The sequence below is a fragment of the Accipiter gentilis genome, chromosome 25 (genome assembly GCF_929443795.1).
Source record: "Accipiter gentilis chromosome 25, bAccGen1.1, whole genome shotgun sequence".
Taxonomy (NCBI): domain Eukaryota; kingdom Metazoa; phylum Chordata; class Aves; order Accipitriformes; family Accipitridae; genus Astur; species Astur gentilis.
The window spans coordinates 18,967,842-18,983,289 of NC_064904.1; the positions used below are offsets into that span (position 1 = coordinate 18,967,842).

The 15,448-nt window shown below is 44.8% G+C and overlaps 1 protein-coding gene across 1 annotated transcript; it reads right to left on the minus strand.

Moving 5' to 3' along the window:
• Window positions 1–662: 662 nt before the first annotated feature.
• Window positions 663–10,935, minus strand: FBXO34 (F-box protein 34). The gene is given in 4 exon segments (XM_049828577.1): window positions 663–3,802; window positions 8,911–8,996; window positions 8,998–9,035; window positions 9,478–10,935. Coding segments are annotated over 4 exon segments (2,373 nt in total). The 5' UTR covers window positions 9,536–10,935; the 3' UTR covers window positions 663–1,611.
• Between the last annotated feature and the right edge of the window lie 4,513 nt (window positions 10,936–15,448).

Genomic DNA, 15,448 nt, shown 5'->3' on the forward strand with positions numbered 1-15,448 from the left:
TTCCCCTGGGAAGGCAGCACCAGCTCTTCTTGCACCCGATCAGAGATTTCATCCGCTCCAGCTACCAGCGTGATTGCCAGGAGTCCATCCTTGTCCGAAGAAGGGACAGAGAAACAGCCACGGCACAACGTGCGGGGAGAGAAGGGACTCCGACAACGCAAAGGCACAACCGCCGCTCTCCGTTTGGCTCCCTGCTAAATGGGCGCTGCTCCACTTTGCTCCCAGGAACTGAAGGAGGCTGCTGCGTTATCCGAGGCACATTCCCAGACCTCCACGCTGTTCACCCTCGGGCAGGGAACTGGGCAAGAGGAGGGCGGTAACTGGAGGCTAGAATCTGGAACGCAGCACCGCAGGAGAGGAATATTTGAAGAAATACTCAAAAGAGATGCCATGTTCAGCTCCCAGTAAGAGTTCGAGGAATCACCCATTCATCTGCATTTCTGACACAAACATTCACAACTCTCCTTTGAAAGCACCAACTCGCACCTCAGAAACAGGATGCCAGAAGCTGTAGCAGAGCTGAGTGAAACACTGCAAGGATTCCTCTTACAAGGGAAAAATTCCATATACAGCAGCCGGCAACGCTTCCAGCACATCACTGAGCCAAGGCAACTCCACTTTCATCCTGCTGGACCCACGCTCCGTCCTCCAGCATCTGGGGCACAGGTGAGGGGTGGACGCAAGAGTTGAGAAGCAGGACTTAAACCAGAGAGTCCCCGTTTTTGCAAATTTTACACACCTAGCACCAGCTTTCTGGACACCAGGAGCCTCTCTTGAGCCTCTGCTGCACACACAGCTGATAGAAGGGAAAGAAAAAGCTGGTATTTGTGAATGTTACAGCAGGGAGTTCTCCAAGTAATATAGAGGGGTAGGTTTATTTCTTTTTTAGTAGGAGGACTAGCTTTCTACAGGAAGCACACTGCACATCTGAGCAACATCACAGTACCAAGTTTCTGCTACATGTTTTACAGTGGTTTTAGTTTAGGGCAAAAGTCTTACAAGAGAAAGACTGGTAAGGCAGATCTAGAATGCATGTTTTATTTAAGTAAAAAAAAAAAAAACAAACAAACAAAAAAACCAAAAAAACCAGACAAGATGGGTAGGGTAGACAAGAACTTTTTTTATATTTTGACTATACAATAATATTCTTCTCTTTTTATCCACTGCCACACTACTATAATGGATCTGTTCTAGTCTAATTTTAAGGTTGTCCAGTTAAGTTGTCTGAAGATTCTTTAAACAAGTTGACCTTTACCTATTTAGAGTTTCTTCTCAGAAACATTCATATATTATACAGGATATACAGATTTTTGAAACAAGACACTTAAAAACACACACAACTATAGCCGCAACACTATCATAGCTGCATTGTAGTGATTACGTTGTTCAGCCAGCTGTAGACTCTGTATGTACAATTAGTTTTTATAGTGTTATTTACATAGATGGACTAAAAGCTATCTTTAATCTAAAAGGTAAAGGCTCTTGTGTTTAAGTATGTGCAGTTTCATAGCCCTGTGAAAAAAAACCACGACAATTATATACACTGTAAACAGCACAAGGCATGAGAATCTCCTCCTACCCCAAACAATCTCGCAGGAAAGTGTATGTGCACTAATATTCTTCTTCCACTTCGGCTCCCGCTCCTCTGGTTTTCTTATGAATAGCACGGTTAAAGCTGTGGCAGGCAGGAACCCAATGATTGTCATGAAGACCTAACTTACAGCCCGGGATGCCCTTCTGAGACCGGTGACAGCACATCCAGTACCCAGGCCCGTACGGTAAAGCTTGACAGTATGGTTTGGGATGCCACCGGCACAGCGATACGTCCCCTTTCACGTATTTCTTCTTGCACTGCTTGCAAGGGTCTTCTCTGTAGCGGGGATCGCGGACCCAGCGGGAGTCAGCTGGCCTGATGTTGTAATATTCTATGATGAATTTGAAGTAGTAGCAAGTGCATTTTAGGGCAACCAGACTCCTAGTAGGAAGCAATCCAAAGATCTTCACTATGATGTGGTGAGGCAAGAAGGCCATATACTGCTGAGGCTCCAAAAGCTGCTGAATTTTAAACCTGGTCTCCAAAAAGTCATGCGAAACCTGCCTTTTTAAGCAGGAAGCATCAAGTACTTGCAAAGCCCCTTCTGTCGGAGGAACAGAAAGGGCAGATGGCTCTGTAGGGACACTGTTTCTGACGCATGATCTGTCAGATGCCAAAGCATCCTCATCCTCATTCTGGGCTACTTCTCCTGGCTTTTCTTGGGTACTTTCCCGTAGCGGCTGTTGCTCATGAGCAGCAGGCTGGTCGGCCTGGAGGAAAAACAGCCTCCCTGGGAGTGGATCTTCACTACCACTGGTGTTGGAGAGCTTCTCTTTCCTGCATCCTTTCTCAGTCTTGGTGACCGATATACTGATGCATAAGGGCTCCTTCCTAGCAGGATGCAGACTCTGCTTTGGCAAAATTACAGGCTCTTTCGACGTACAATCAACAGTAGCATTCTTGCTCTGCAAGGAATCCGGTGGCAAGCTGGCAGCAGCTGGACATGCAGACGGCAGAGGTCTGGGAGGCTCAATTCGCGTTTCGGTATCGCTCCTGCCAGCTGTTATTGCCAACACTGCATGAGCAAGTCCCGAGTTCACATTCCCCATCCGAGTATCCAGCCCAGAAGGAAAAGGCTGCCGAGCAGAGGCAGCGCCATCCCACAACTCTGCATCACCCAGAGGACCGCACCGTCCTCCGTAGCCGGCCTCTGCTACACCTGCCTCCTCCAAGCCATCCCCCGGAGCCAGGACCCCCGAGGAGACCTTCCCTGCCTCTCCCTCAGGCTGGGTGCCGTTCGCCAGGAGCACCCTCCCGACATTTCTGCGGAAGCTGTTGTTCCGCGAGAGGCTCCCGGCCTCCCGCTCGCTCTGGCGTCTCAGGCACTCCGACTCCAGCTTGGCCACCATGTCCAGCACACGCACAGGCTCGCTCTGCTGCTGCTCGCTATTGCCGCAAGGTCCCCTCTCCGCATGTACCTCGCACGCCCCGGCGGAGGAGAAAGGGTCTGAGCTGGGAAGCGCACCTTTAGGCTGAGCGTTCAGCCTCGTAGTAGAAGCATGCGTGCAGGTTTTCGCACAGTCTACCAGTAAAGCACTTGCTCGTTGCTCTAGAAAGGCTACCATCTCTATCACCGAGAGGGACCGGCCCGGGAACACACCCTCACCATTGTCATTCACATAATGCACCGAACAGTGCTCGATGCCACAGGCAAAAGGCTCCGGCTGGGAGCACCTGACATTCGCCTCCCTCATTCTTTCCAGTTGAATTTTGGCTTTTTTAAGATCTACTGATTTTTTCCTGCGTTTAGCTGTTCTTCCGTCGATATCCCACGTGCTTTTAATTTTCATGGAGCCTAGCCGGTTGTTACTGCTGCATTGCTGGGCTGCAAAGAACGCAATCTTCTCCTTTGTATTGCCAGGTTTCACTACAGCCCAGACATCCAGAGGCCCTTCCCCTTCTTCTCCCTGGTGGATCGTTGCAGACAGGGCGTTCTTCTTTTCCCTTGCACTCGGACCATCCGCTGGACCTTTCCCATTCATATTGCACATAGTATTTGGATAAATAATCCCCAGAAGCTTTTGGGATGGAGTCACAAGGGAGGGTTTTGGGAAAACGCTCAGTTTGGTGCAGTTGTTCGTGTATTTTTCTTCTTGTGCTGATCTCTGATGGCTCATAGGTGGGCCTCTCAGGGAATCCTGGCTTATTTCTGGAGATCGCTCTTTTTTCTGTAACTTGAGATATGGCTTTAAGTGCATACCAGAAACCCTAGAAAAACAGAAAGGGAAGAAGTTAAAGTTGCAAAATATGCCTGCGTGGAATTAGAGAAGGTGGCCCAGAGTAGGCACCAGCATGCCTCCTATTAGAATAGCAGCCCACACCTCAAAAGGAACCACACAAGAAAGGAAAAGCAGCAACCAGGCTACAACATCCACCCTTGGAGAACTTCTTGCAATAGGATTATAATCTTAAGGATAGCAGAGATCTTCCTGTTAGAGAAATCTGTTTCCGGAGAGATGCAAGGAGAAATCCTAACATTTAAGTTCTATCTGTTGTGCAAACATAGCTAGAGGTTCATTCTAGAGTTAGAGCCATCCTTCTGTCTGTTCATTTCTTAATCCTGTTGTAAGGCACATGTGGGTCAAAGGGTTTGTCTTGATATTAGCTACCAGATGTATTTTATATATTTTATTTTTTTTTTCTTTTCAGTAGGTAAAGTACAGTTAAAGCTGAAAAGGGAAATTAGCAAGTGTAATTACATCCATCAGGGATCCCAGCAGATATCTAATCTCCTAATACCACCCAAAATGCAAACTATCCCTTGGTATATCAATACTACCAAATTTAGTGTACTTTCAAGGGTGTTTATGCTATACATCAGATGCCCCCCCCCCCAAAAGTGACAAAGCATCACATACAGCTGAAGAGAACCACCTTCAAGTATGTGTTTTTATGGTTAAGAATTTAAGAGCTGTGAAGGAGACACTTGGATGCTGCTGACATTACAGCAGCAGCACCACTCCTGCAACGGTCCCAGGCACTCAACTCCTCTTTTCTGTTTCACCTTTGCAGTAATCTTCAATTCAAAGCTCAAAAAACACAAAAGCCCAGGGCACTGCCACATAGGATGCAATTATCAGGAGACTTCAGGCTCTTCTCCCAGGAGTATCACATAAGCATATTACAGAACTAAGTATAGATTATGTTTCCATGGTAATCTTTGAATTGTTACACTAAAAGGCCTCCTTTTTGAAACGGGGATAATCCATGCTTGCTAGTTTAAGAACAGCAGGTTCAATGCCACATTTATCACGAGCTGATACGGACACATTCAGACACTGAACGTTTCCCTTGACAGCCACCACCAAAACAGTTGCTTTGGTATTGCATTTCTAGCCTAAAAACAGCTTTTAATTAAAAATCTCAAGCCGTAACATCTACAAAGGCGGATGGATTTATAGTTTTAACACCTGCAGTTCACACACGGCAGGTTTGTATCAGACGCAGCCAGGCTCTGCCCTGCCACGCCACAGTGTGATCAGGACACACATCTACCTCGAGACATCCCTGTGGATGCTACGCAGGGTACCTGTGGGGTCAGCACACGAGGAGGACGGAACCCGGCTCACCCACCCCTCGAGCAGACCCGCCAGAGCGCGCAGGATGGCCGTAAGAGGCAAGTCCTAACAGCAGATGCTGACCACGAATGCACACAGACGTGCCGTACGAGCAACCTGGAGCACAGCGTGGCGACCTTCCAGGCAGCCCTGCCCCACAGATTAGCCAGGGCTACGGACCCTCCAGAGTTACCGATGGCAGAAGGGAGAGCTGAGCCAGACAGCAGCGGAGCCAGCCAAGGGAAGGGTTTCAAAGCAAGGCGCTCCACTTCCAGCTGCTAACGCAACACACCTGAGAGCACCAGGGCAACAACTCGGCCAGGCACCGCCTGCACCTCTCCAAGCAGAAGAAACCTCCTGCACTAGAAGCAGCCATGCTGCTTAACCATTGCTTTCCCCCTGAGGTTTTGGTTCTTCCTTCTGGCCCTAGTGAGAAAAAGCGAGGGGATGGATGACAAGTGCAGGCAGAGAGGTTTTGGGGAGGTACATCAAGAGGAAGGGCTTAGTTCACCTTTCTACGAGTGTGCACAAAACCTAGGGGAACCCTTTGGTCCTGGGCAGTGCTTTGAAGGCCAGGAGGCAGACACGGGAAAGGATGCTGTTATGTTCTCTCCCCTCCCGATTTTACAGAAAGATCATCACCTCACTCTAGCAACCAGACAGTGCCAAACCCATCTGCAGTTCACCTACAGACTGGTGGGGTAAGAGAGCTCCCGTTACTGCAGATACACCTACCTAGTCCCTGGGTTAATTCTCTCCCCATGCCTTCTGCGTGCTAATTCCAGCTCTTGTTGGAGTTGGGTCACCTCCCAGTTTAGTCTCCTCTGCAAAATGCAAACGAGCTATTTTGTTTGCCTTCTCAGTTGGATGCTAAAAACTAAAATAATCTGATAAAAATAGAACTTCAGGGTGCTGAAATAGATGAATAGAAGAGAATGGGAAAGCAAGGCTGCTGTAGTTTACTTCAGCCTCATTTTCCACAGCGTCTGCCTTAGCTCGGTGGCACTTTATAGCTAAACAGGATCAGGCCACCACGTGCTCAGGCCAGTGCCCAGCCCAGAAGGGCAGCAGGTGAACCACTGCAGCAAGCTGCTGCAGAGAACAGTGCCTGCAGCCCTCCCTCCCCCATCCAGAAGGGCATTTTGGAGCTGTGCTTTTTCAGAGGAGAGAGAGAGAGAAGCTCCGATGGCTGGCCGCCACCATACCCTGGGGAGAAGAGGTGAATACAATTAAATACACGACTTTGCACGTTGAAATCTCATGAGCTAGGAGCAGATCAAATTTCATTCAGGAGTTTTCATGCCAGAGTGTCTGAAAGATGAGCTGAATGTGTTTCTAAAAGGCTTTCTTCAAGCAGTTTTCAGGAATCCAGCGAGACAATTGGTTCAACACCCTTCATTAAGTGAAGCTGCAAACGAAGGTGAGACGAGGTATTATACGAATGAAAACAGGACCAAACTGGTTACCCCAACATGCTTAGAGGACATGTTTAGCCAGCAAAGTTCGTTCAGCTGCTCCCAGCTATTTCTGGTCTATGGAGAAAGACAAAGGGTAGAGTTATGCCTCACCTATTACAGATTTCTCGTTTAAGGTTATATTTCCTCCTATGTTTCAGTTAGCCTCTGGCTCAGCCAACAACACCATTTAAGGTTGAAAAGTTATAATTTACATAACAAAATTATGCCTTAGTCAGAAGTTTTACTGCCAGAATAATTGCCTCATTTGAATTCAGCATTCAGTTCATTGCACTGTTTTAATGGATCCAGATTTAAAGAAAACCTTCATTTAATAACTTCAGACAGCTATAAAGAATACTGCTAACTTCATCTGACCAGCTCAATTGCAGTGTCATCTGCTTCCCAGTTTTTGGGCAGCAGGGAAGAGAACTTCCATTTTGAAAGGGATGTTAGTAATGGACCTTACCTGAAAGTGTCACTTGGAAAAAACAAGCCCCCACCCCACACATACTTTGCTGTGAACATTAAGAAGAACAAACTTTCAGGCAAACATAGCTTCTTCCCGGCATGTCAGCAGCACATTTCACTTCTAGCTCCTAGAATTAGAACAAGGCTTCCCAGCAGAAATTGCTTTGAAGATGAACCAGATCCCAGTCCCCACCCACAGACTACCTTATTTCTGCAACATTTGAGCACTGGCAAGCTGAGAATTGTGGCAGCTGCAGGTAAGTTTTTAAATATTTAAAAACGCCAAAAATAGTTGTTAAAAGGTGAAGTCACTGACAATTCCCTAGGATACTTAATTCCAGAATAATTCTGTTTGCTTTCCTCCACCCTTTAAGATATCGAGTTTCTAATTTTATCTTTAGAGACAATGACTCTTCAGAAGTTCATGGAGTAAACATAAAAGGTTTTCAATCCCAAATGTGCAGTTTTGAATTGCTGATAAGAGATAATTCTGCCAGGAACGATCAGCATTGAAACAACTAGCAGTGCTGCCTTTATACTGCTATTCCATCCTTAAGCTGATCAAATAAAAAGGCCAGTTTTTCTATTTCTAATCAGCCATGTCTGAAAAACAGGATACTTAAAACTTCTGGAATGACACTGCTGTTTTTACAAGTAGTAACTACAGCTTGTTTCCACTACAGTTTTATCAAGTTAGTTACTACACAGGATTGATATAGAAATATATGCTTTTCTACACACGCAGACACGCACGCACCCCTCCTCTCCCTACTGAAAGGAAGGCCCATCAGCTACTGTGCCAAGCCAGCCAGAATCTTTCTGCATCCTTTTGTATTTATATATCTTCTAAATCATAGCAGCCTAAAAAAAATAACACGTCGCTTTAGTAGAAGCTCCAAAATTGGAGGAAAAACTGGTAGGAAAGGCTAAATTTTCACAACTACCTTCTAAGGTCCACAGAGAACCTAGATGCCCCTCACTGCACCTGGGTCAGGGACTCTCACAATGCCCCGTGAAGCCAAAAGATCTCCTCTGGCCAGCAAGAAAAACAACAACAACAACAAAGTGTAATCTGCTCAAACAGCATATTCACACTGCAAGTTTTCTGCACAAAGCACGGAAGGTTTTATTAAGGCGAAAATTTCAGTCAAAACTCCCAAGTTTCCTGTGGATTTCTTTTTGTAAACACTAACTCCAGTCGACAAAAGTTCCTAGCGTTGCTGACTACACAGGCAGTGCCAACTACAACTCTGAAAAAACCCTCAGGACATACTAACACAAGGCAGAAGCCAAAAAAAAAAAAAAAAAAAAAAACCCAAACCCCAACAACAACAAAAACCCACACCAAGCATAACCTCTGGCAAGGCATTTTTCTTCCCTGGCATCCCATTTCTCTGTCTATAGAGCTTAGTTCCTCTGTAAAGGACACTGACAATTATGAAGAACTGAGTACTGAATGCAAGTTAAACCATGGTCAGCCACTTGTTATTTCTGGAAGGACTTGGTAGGTCCTTTGGGCTCAATCTCCAGTACCATTTCCATCCCCTTTGCACTGCCGGGGCAAGGCAAAGCAGACAGAGATCTGCTTCAAAGGCATTCCACGGATTCTGCCGGGGCGGGAAAGTCCCAGCCGAGCAGCCAGGATGGAAGACGCTCTGCTACTCACTGGAGCTTGTTCTGGCGTGTGGCAAGTGTCCAAGCTCAGAGAAAGGCGGGCTGGGAGGCACGATGCTCCAGACCAGGGGTGGGTTCGACTTCAGCAGCTGCGGAGGCATCCAATTTCTAGAAAACCCACTCCCTTGCAGCAGTAACTTCAAATTAAAGCAAGACCCACCTTCTAACGCCTGTGAAACCGCCTCTTGCATCAGCTGGAGAGCAAGTGAGGATTATCACGGGCTTTGAAGGTAAACAGAAGGTATCTTGACTGCTGAAGCAGCACTCTCCACTTGAGTGGCCAGCCTGGGGGAAGCGGGAGCAAGCCAAATGTGAGGCAGAGCTGGCCGAAAAAAGCTGAGGAGCTACATGCAAAGTAGGTGCCTAACTTAACATTGGATCCCCCACTGCTTGTTCACCCATGTCAGGTGGTCAAATAACCTGACTTTGGGGGAGACGACACCCAAGTATAGCTGCACACAGGAGCAGCTATAAAATCCATCATGCGTAAAATCCACCATCTTCAACAAGCAGAGGGTTCAGGTGACAGACTGCACATCCAAGCCCAACACACAGACTACTCCAGTTTGAGGCCTCCCACCTTTTAATAAGTTTTGAACACATTTTGAAGTAAATGCACACACATATACACCCTTCACCATGAAGCACAGCAGCCTCAGCTACTTTCTAAATTTTACACAGGAAGAAGTGCCATTGCTTTGCCAGTCTTTTGTGTAAAAGCACTTACCGTGAAGTGAGTGATGTAGAAGCAATTCTTTGTTGAGCCTGAGGAAGCTCAAACCCATGCTCCCTGCTTCCCAACCATACTACAGATGACAAAGAGATGATGTAAAGCAGATAGGAACAAAATAAACTTAAAGATTTGGTATTCAGGGTTACAAGCTGCTCCAGAAACCTGTAGCTCAAAGATGATGGGATAGCACACATGCCTGTGGTAGAAGAGGCCAAGATGAGAAGAAATCACAAAAGGAGAGTAAGAAAAAAAAATAAAAATATGGTGGTTTTATAGGTCTTCTGCTGAAAGCTGCCCAGAGCAGCACAGTTAAGTGACAGATAAAACATTTCTGGAAGGAAATATATCTTGATTTAACATTTGTTTTCTAATCTATTAACTGCAAGAGGACCAAGACCTTTCTTAACATCATGGCGCAATAAGTTTCTTCAAACAGTTAACGAACCAACAAAAAAGGGATGCTATTTAGTCTTCATTTTTGTGCATACATAATAAGAACACATGAAAGGTTGTAGAAATTAACCTTGGACCACACTATCATTAGAGTTCAAAAGAAAGAATAAGCAAAAGTAGATCTGAAGGCAAGTCATCAGGTTGTTCTTTTGAAACTCTAGGCCAAAAGGAACTGCTTCATGAAGTCAGCTGCACTGCGGTGCAGAGGATTTCACTGCAGACAGCACAACCCAGCAGGCATTCTCCAGGAGTCAAAAGGTGTTTTCATTACCAAGAACACATCCCAAACAAGAACAGAAGAAACTCCAACTGAACACATTCCTTCTTCAGGAAGGATACAAGAAGCAGACACAGGTTTCAAGTCACCAGGTCACACCACTTGGAAACTTCTATCTTAGGGATCAAAAAGTCTAGGAATAAACATGAGAACCTGGTGCAGTGTTAAGCCACTGCAAAGATACTTAAAGAAATAGTAAAAGGTTCTTCAGTTTGTTAGAAAGGACAGGGAGAGAAACAGGGCTGCAAGCAAGGTCAAGGCAGAGATTAAGAATACTCTAGGTACAACACAAAATACTAAATTTGCCTTTGCATAATTTTTAAACAGGGCTGATAAGGGTGATCACGAGGGCAAAAGCCCAAGGGTTAATTTGAACAAGAACATTGGCAAGGGGAAGATTAAAAAGCTTCATGAAAATTGCAAGGAGTGGCTCATCTCAGTTTTAGAATCCAAAATAGACAGACTCATGAACTACAGGCCAAGAAGCAAGATTTATAAACCTCTTGAAAGGCAACAATATGAGTTAATAAAACATATGGCACATTGGAGGTGGCACTGCAGGGGAGAAAGAGCAGGGGGAGAAATTGTAGCCTCTCCAGGCCTGGTACTCTGACTTCAATATAAGGGTGTTTTGCAAGCGAGGATTAAGGCAACACAGGTTAAAGGGGGAAGAGGGAATAGTTCGATATGCCAGACTAACCTGAAGGTTCTCAAAACAGTTATCTTTTTAGAGAAGTGTACTATCTCTTATTCACATGGACTTCAGACGGCACACGAGATTTACTGGTTAAGACAGATTGGCAGAGGAATGGGAAAACAGACCAAGGAGCTGGCTTGCAGCAGACAGCCCCAGGTGGTGCTGGATAAGAAAATACCAGCCTGGAAACCAAAGACATGCCTCAAGAATCAGCCTTGGGAACACACTGATTTTGTTAGGAATGACCTCAGCACAAGTACTACAGGTGCACCCACAGAAATGAAAGGCACTACCAATACAGCAGAGGCACAAAGCACGAAGTAACAGAAATGGAGGAGAGTTTTGAAATCCAGCTGGTGATGCACCAGAAAGCTAGACACCAAGAAGTTTTGGAGGTAACTAAGAAAGGTGCATTGGCCACCATAGACATATCTATGAAACAGAGGCAAGTGGAGGTGATTATGTGATATATTCAAGGCAGCATTGAAAAGCCCTCCCACCAGATCTGCTCTGGAGTACAGCATATGCTTTTTGACATGACTCAGAGGAGATTCATCCACACCAAGAACAACAGCGACAGCTGTTGTTCAAGAAGCTACTAGATAACACTTGGGTCATTCAGCACAGCAAAACCACAGGTGAAGGTATACCACCACATTTTACAGAATACAGCAAAAGAGGTAAACCACTGAAAAGAAGAAGCCAGCCTTAAGCAAAAGAAAAAAAAAAGCAACACAAGCTCAAATGAGTATATAAGCTGGCATGAATGTTCAGTCTGGGAATCAAATGAAGGCTCCTAATCGCACAGCTAGATCTGTCATCTTCAGTAATGGCTTAATCTACAGGAGGAGAGAAGAAAATATGTAATTGTTTTTAAGGCTAGACTTCTAAATTTACAAAAGGGATTATGAGATACTGCTTGGGAGAGCATGGAGCTGGGTGACCCAGGAAGTCTTTTGCAGCACTAAATTACCAAGAGACTAACATAGCAAGTATATGCTGTGTACACAACCACAAAGAACAAAGGCTAAAGTTTGCTTTAAACCCACATGGCTTTTGGAAACCAGAAAGCTGGCTCTCTTCCTCCAGATTGAGGAAGTTTAAGAGTCTTGGTTTCAGAAAAAGAAAAAAAATAAATTATACATATATTTTCAAGTAGCTTGAACTCAAACTGGCATGTTCTTGCATTTGCATAAGGACAAGTTGTTCTGTATGGTGTTCCTATAACGAGACACAGTGAGAGGCGTTCACTTAATTGTCACATAAGCACAAGTGTTTGAAATCAATCGTGCATTTCTTCTTAATAAGAGACACAGGAGAGTGAGCAATACAAAATCTGAGCTTAAACTAATCTAATTACTTACTCCATAGTAAGACAAACCACAACGATTGCCAGTATTTCCACTTGCTTTAAGCTGACTGCATGTTTTAAAGCCTACTATGACAAGCCATTCTCCAATTAACTTCTACTTCAAAGCCATGTTCCCAAATTGATTTACAACCGTTGCTAGAAAACCCAAAGGTTTCTCCAGTACAGTACCAGCTGTAGTGAATCCGCAGTTGTCATTATCAAATAAAAATGTCAAAGAACATTTCTGCCCTTAAGCCATTACAACATTTCACTTAAACACTACCCGAAAGTAAGAATTTAGACCAAACATTTGAGTGACACACAAGACAATAGGAAAGTAAGGAGAAAGCTAACTAAATGGATGCTAAATACTTAACTATAGGCAGACCAGCCAGTCTGTTCATACCGTTTCACTTGATGGAAGGTGGAGGATGTGGAATTCAGCGGTTCCCTGTGGAGGCCAGCTCTGCAGGAACTCTTCATCGTAACTACCTCTCCAGCTAAGGCACGTCACAGCCAGTCCATCCTGGGTTACGCGCAAGGCTCCCCCATCAGCTTTCCTTGCTCCACAGAGAGCTTCACCGTGTCTCTGCCACCTAGAAACTGAACAAACAAGAGGTATATAAGAAGATCACATTCCAGTACAGCAGTGATTGAAGCAGACGATCAGGACAAGGACTCTTTCCCAAGAGAGAGAAAAAATACATGCACACACACATACATGCATACACATACATATATATAAAAATATAAAATAACTTAACATCGTCATGCCATTGTTGCAGCTGGAGTTTCTGAACACCATTAAAATACAAATTAATGCCCCCCACAACAGCCTGTCTGCACGAACAATGCTGCTTCACCTTATATACGACTGCAGCACCACCTTGGCACCTCCCATGGAACACGCTGTCTTCCAAGCTCCACGAAAACAGGACGCACAAGATCTTTTTGCTTGTTAACACTGCATCAAGCTTTGGAGGGAAATCGGTGCTAGCAGTTAAGATTTGACGCTGCCAGGAGTTACGTTAGTGTTCTAATCAAAATAACGTGGCAGATTTCATAAAGGACAAAAAACACGCCACTATGCAGCCTCCAAGCCTTGTGAAAACTGCCCTGTCTTTGCATCACACACAGATAAGACAGCAGATTTCACCAAAACAAAACTGTTCTGCAGTATCTCTCGTTCGCACTAGGTTGCTGCCTTCTACGTCTTGTCCTTGGAGTAGACACCATTACTGGCGCTTTAACGTGCTTTGACAGTGAAAGAACAACAACCTTCGAGCTGGAACATAAAAGGAAAAAGTGACACAGCAAAAGAGCCCTGGAAAAACTCAAATACTCGAGCCTGAGTTGCCAGCAGATTGTTTTAAAGATCATTTGCTTCCTCTCTAGAGGACCATGCACAATGATGCCGTAATAAAGGAATGCCATTTGAAAATGCTAACTATAGAGCTGTGTCCCCAGGGGATTTGTGATTTAGTGCAGCAGGTTGCTCTCTCCTTTTCAGCAGTTTTGCCCAGTGCTCCTACTGCTGCCCTATTCCTACAGTGGCATTTCCACAGTACAGCACTCGCTGGAGGTTTGTGCTTGCCGGCAGCAGAGGTCTCGCAGAGATGGAGCCTCTCAGAGCATCACCCCTTTCCCAACACCCACCAGAGAGAAAAAACTCCCACGCAGAAAAGCACCTACCTATGCATGGCTCAGTTAATGAGTGCTTGACCAATTTGGTTTACAACTCAACGCTGCCACTAAACACTCCTAGCCTGGAAAGCCTGCTCTAACTTGGCAGCCACACTCACCAAGAAAGTGATGAAGGATGACTGTCCAGACAGGGAAAACAGAAACTGGTTTAGATCCATCTGATTTGATGTCTGCTATAGCAATTTCACGATTCCTCTAGTGATGGTGAATGAGAGGGTTAATCATTTGCCTACATTTGAGTAAGCAGGAGCCTAAAATAATATATAAAATATTATATAAACACATTTCAATCTCCATGAAGAAACCTCTGCTGAGCTCTACACAAGGCAAAGAAACATGTCAGATGGAGAAGCCGGAGGCATTGCACTGGCAGAGCAGGAGGATGAGAGTATGCCCTCTACTCCATAAATTCAGAAAGACAAGGAGTTAGGCTGCTGTGGTTAACAGCAGCATAAATTGAAGCTTGGTAGTTAAACACCATTCTCATTAGACTACCCAGAGCCTCTAACAAGGACTACCTGCAAGAGTGAAACCTAGGCACAAAAATCAGCCATTTCTGATGTTTTGTGGGCTGCAAAATATATATATACAAACAGTAATTCACAGAGAAAAAAGCACATGCCTAGCGCCTTATGAAAATCAAAAGTTAAACACAAAATCATTACTTTCCCATGAACCATCAGTAAGAGGCACTGAAATTCTGACTTTTATCCAAGCTTTTGTCTGGCTTTCCTTCTGGCTTTACTGACACTAGCATTTCAGACTCAGCAGGAACTGTATCACAGAAACATGATTATATCCACACCCAAATAAATGCAACCATACCATTTCAAGAATGCCAGTCACTTTTTCAATAGCTAAAACTCTCTCCATGTATTCCTAGTTAGGAATACCAGATGTTTTGTCCCAGCCCTACTCCTTTGCAGATCAATTGAGAAGTAAACGATAAAAAGCCAGACAAAGAAATCGAAACCAAAAGGTATCTTGTTTGCAGTAAAAAGCTGGAGAAGCAAAACCATCAAGAGAACTGGTTCAGGTCAGGGGCAGTCACAACCCTGATCCAAGCACAGGCATTGTATGGTGGGATGTCATGCGTTTTAAGAAGGTACTAGCACCTACTAGAGGGAAGCAAAAGCTGACAAAATAGACACAGACAAGTTCAGATGGGCACTGCAGCACAGATCCAAATACAACTCCATACAAAGCATGCTTTTTCCCCTCCTCTAGCTGCTGGGCTATAGAAAAGAGCTGAAATAGACTATTAATGCCAGCAAGCTACTGACAAATTCCTACTGTGTAAGTAGTAAAAAGCTGTGCTTGTGAATTAAAAAAAAAAAAAAAAAGAAGAAAAAAAAAATCGGCATCCAAGCTAGCACAGATATACTTACTGCCTTTTAACTACCACAGTGTCTTTCTTTACCAAGGCTGATCCTTATCAGTAGGTGCTTCAGCTGATTTGTTAGTTTTGCACACAGTTGGGTAC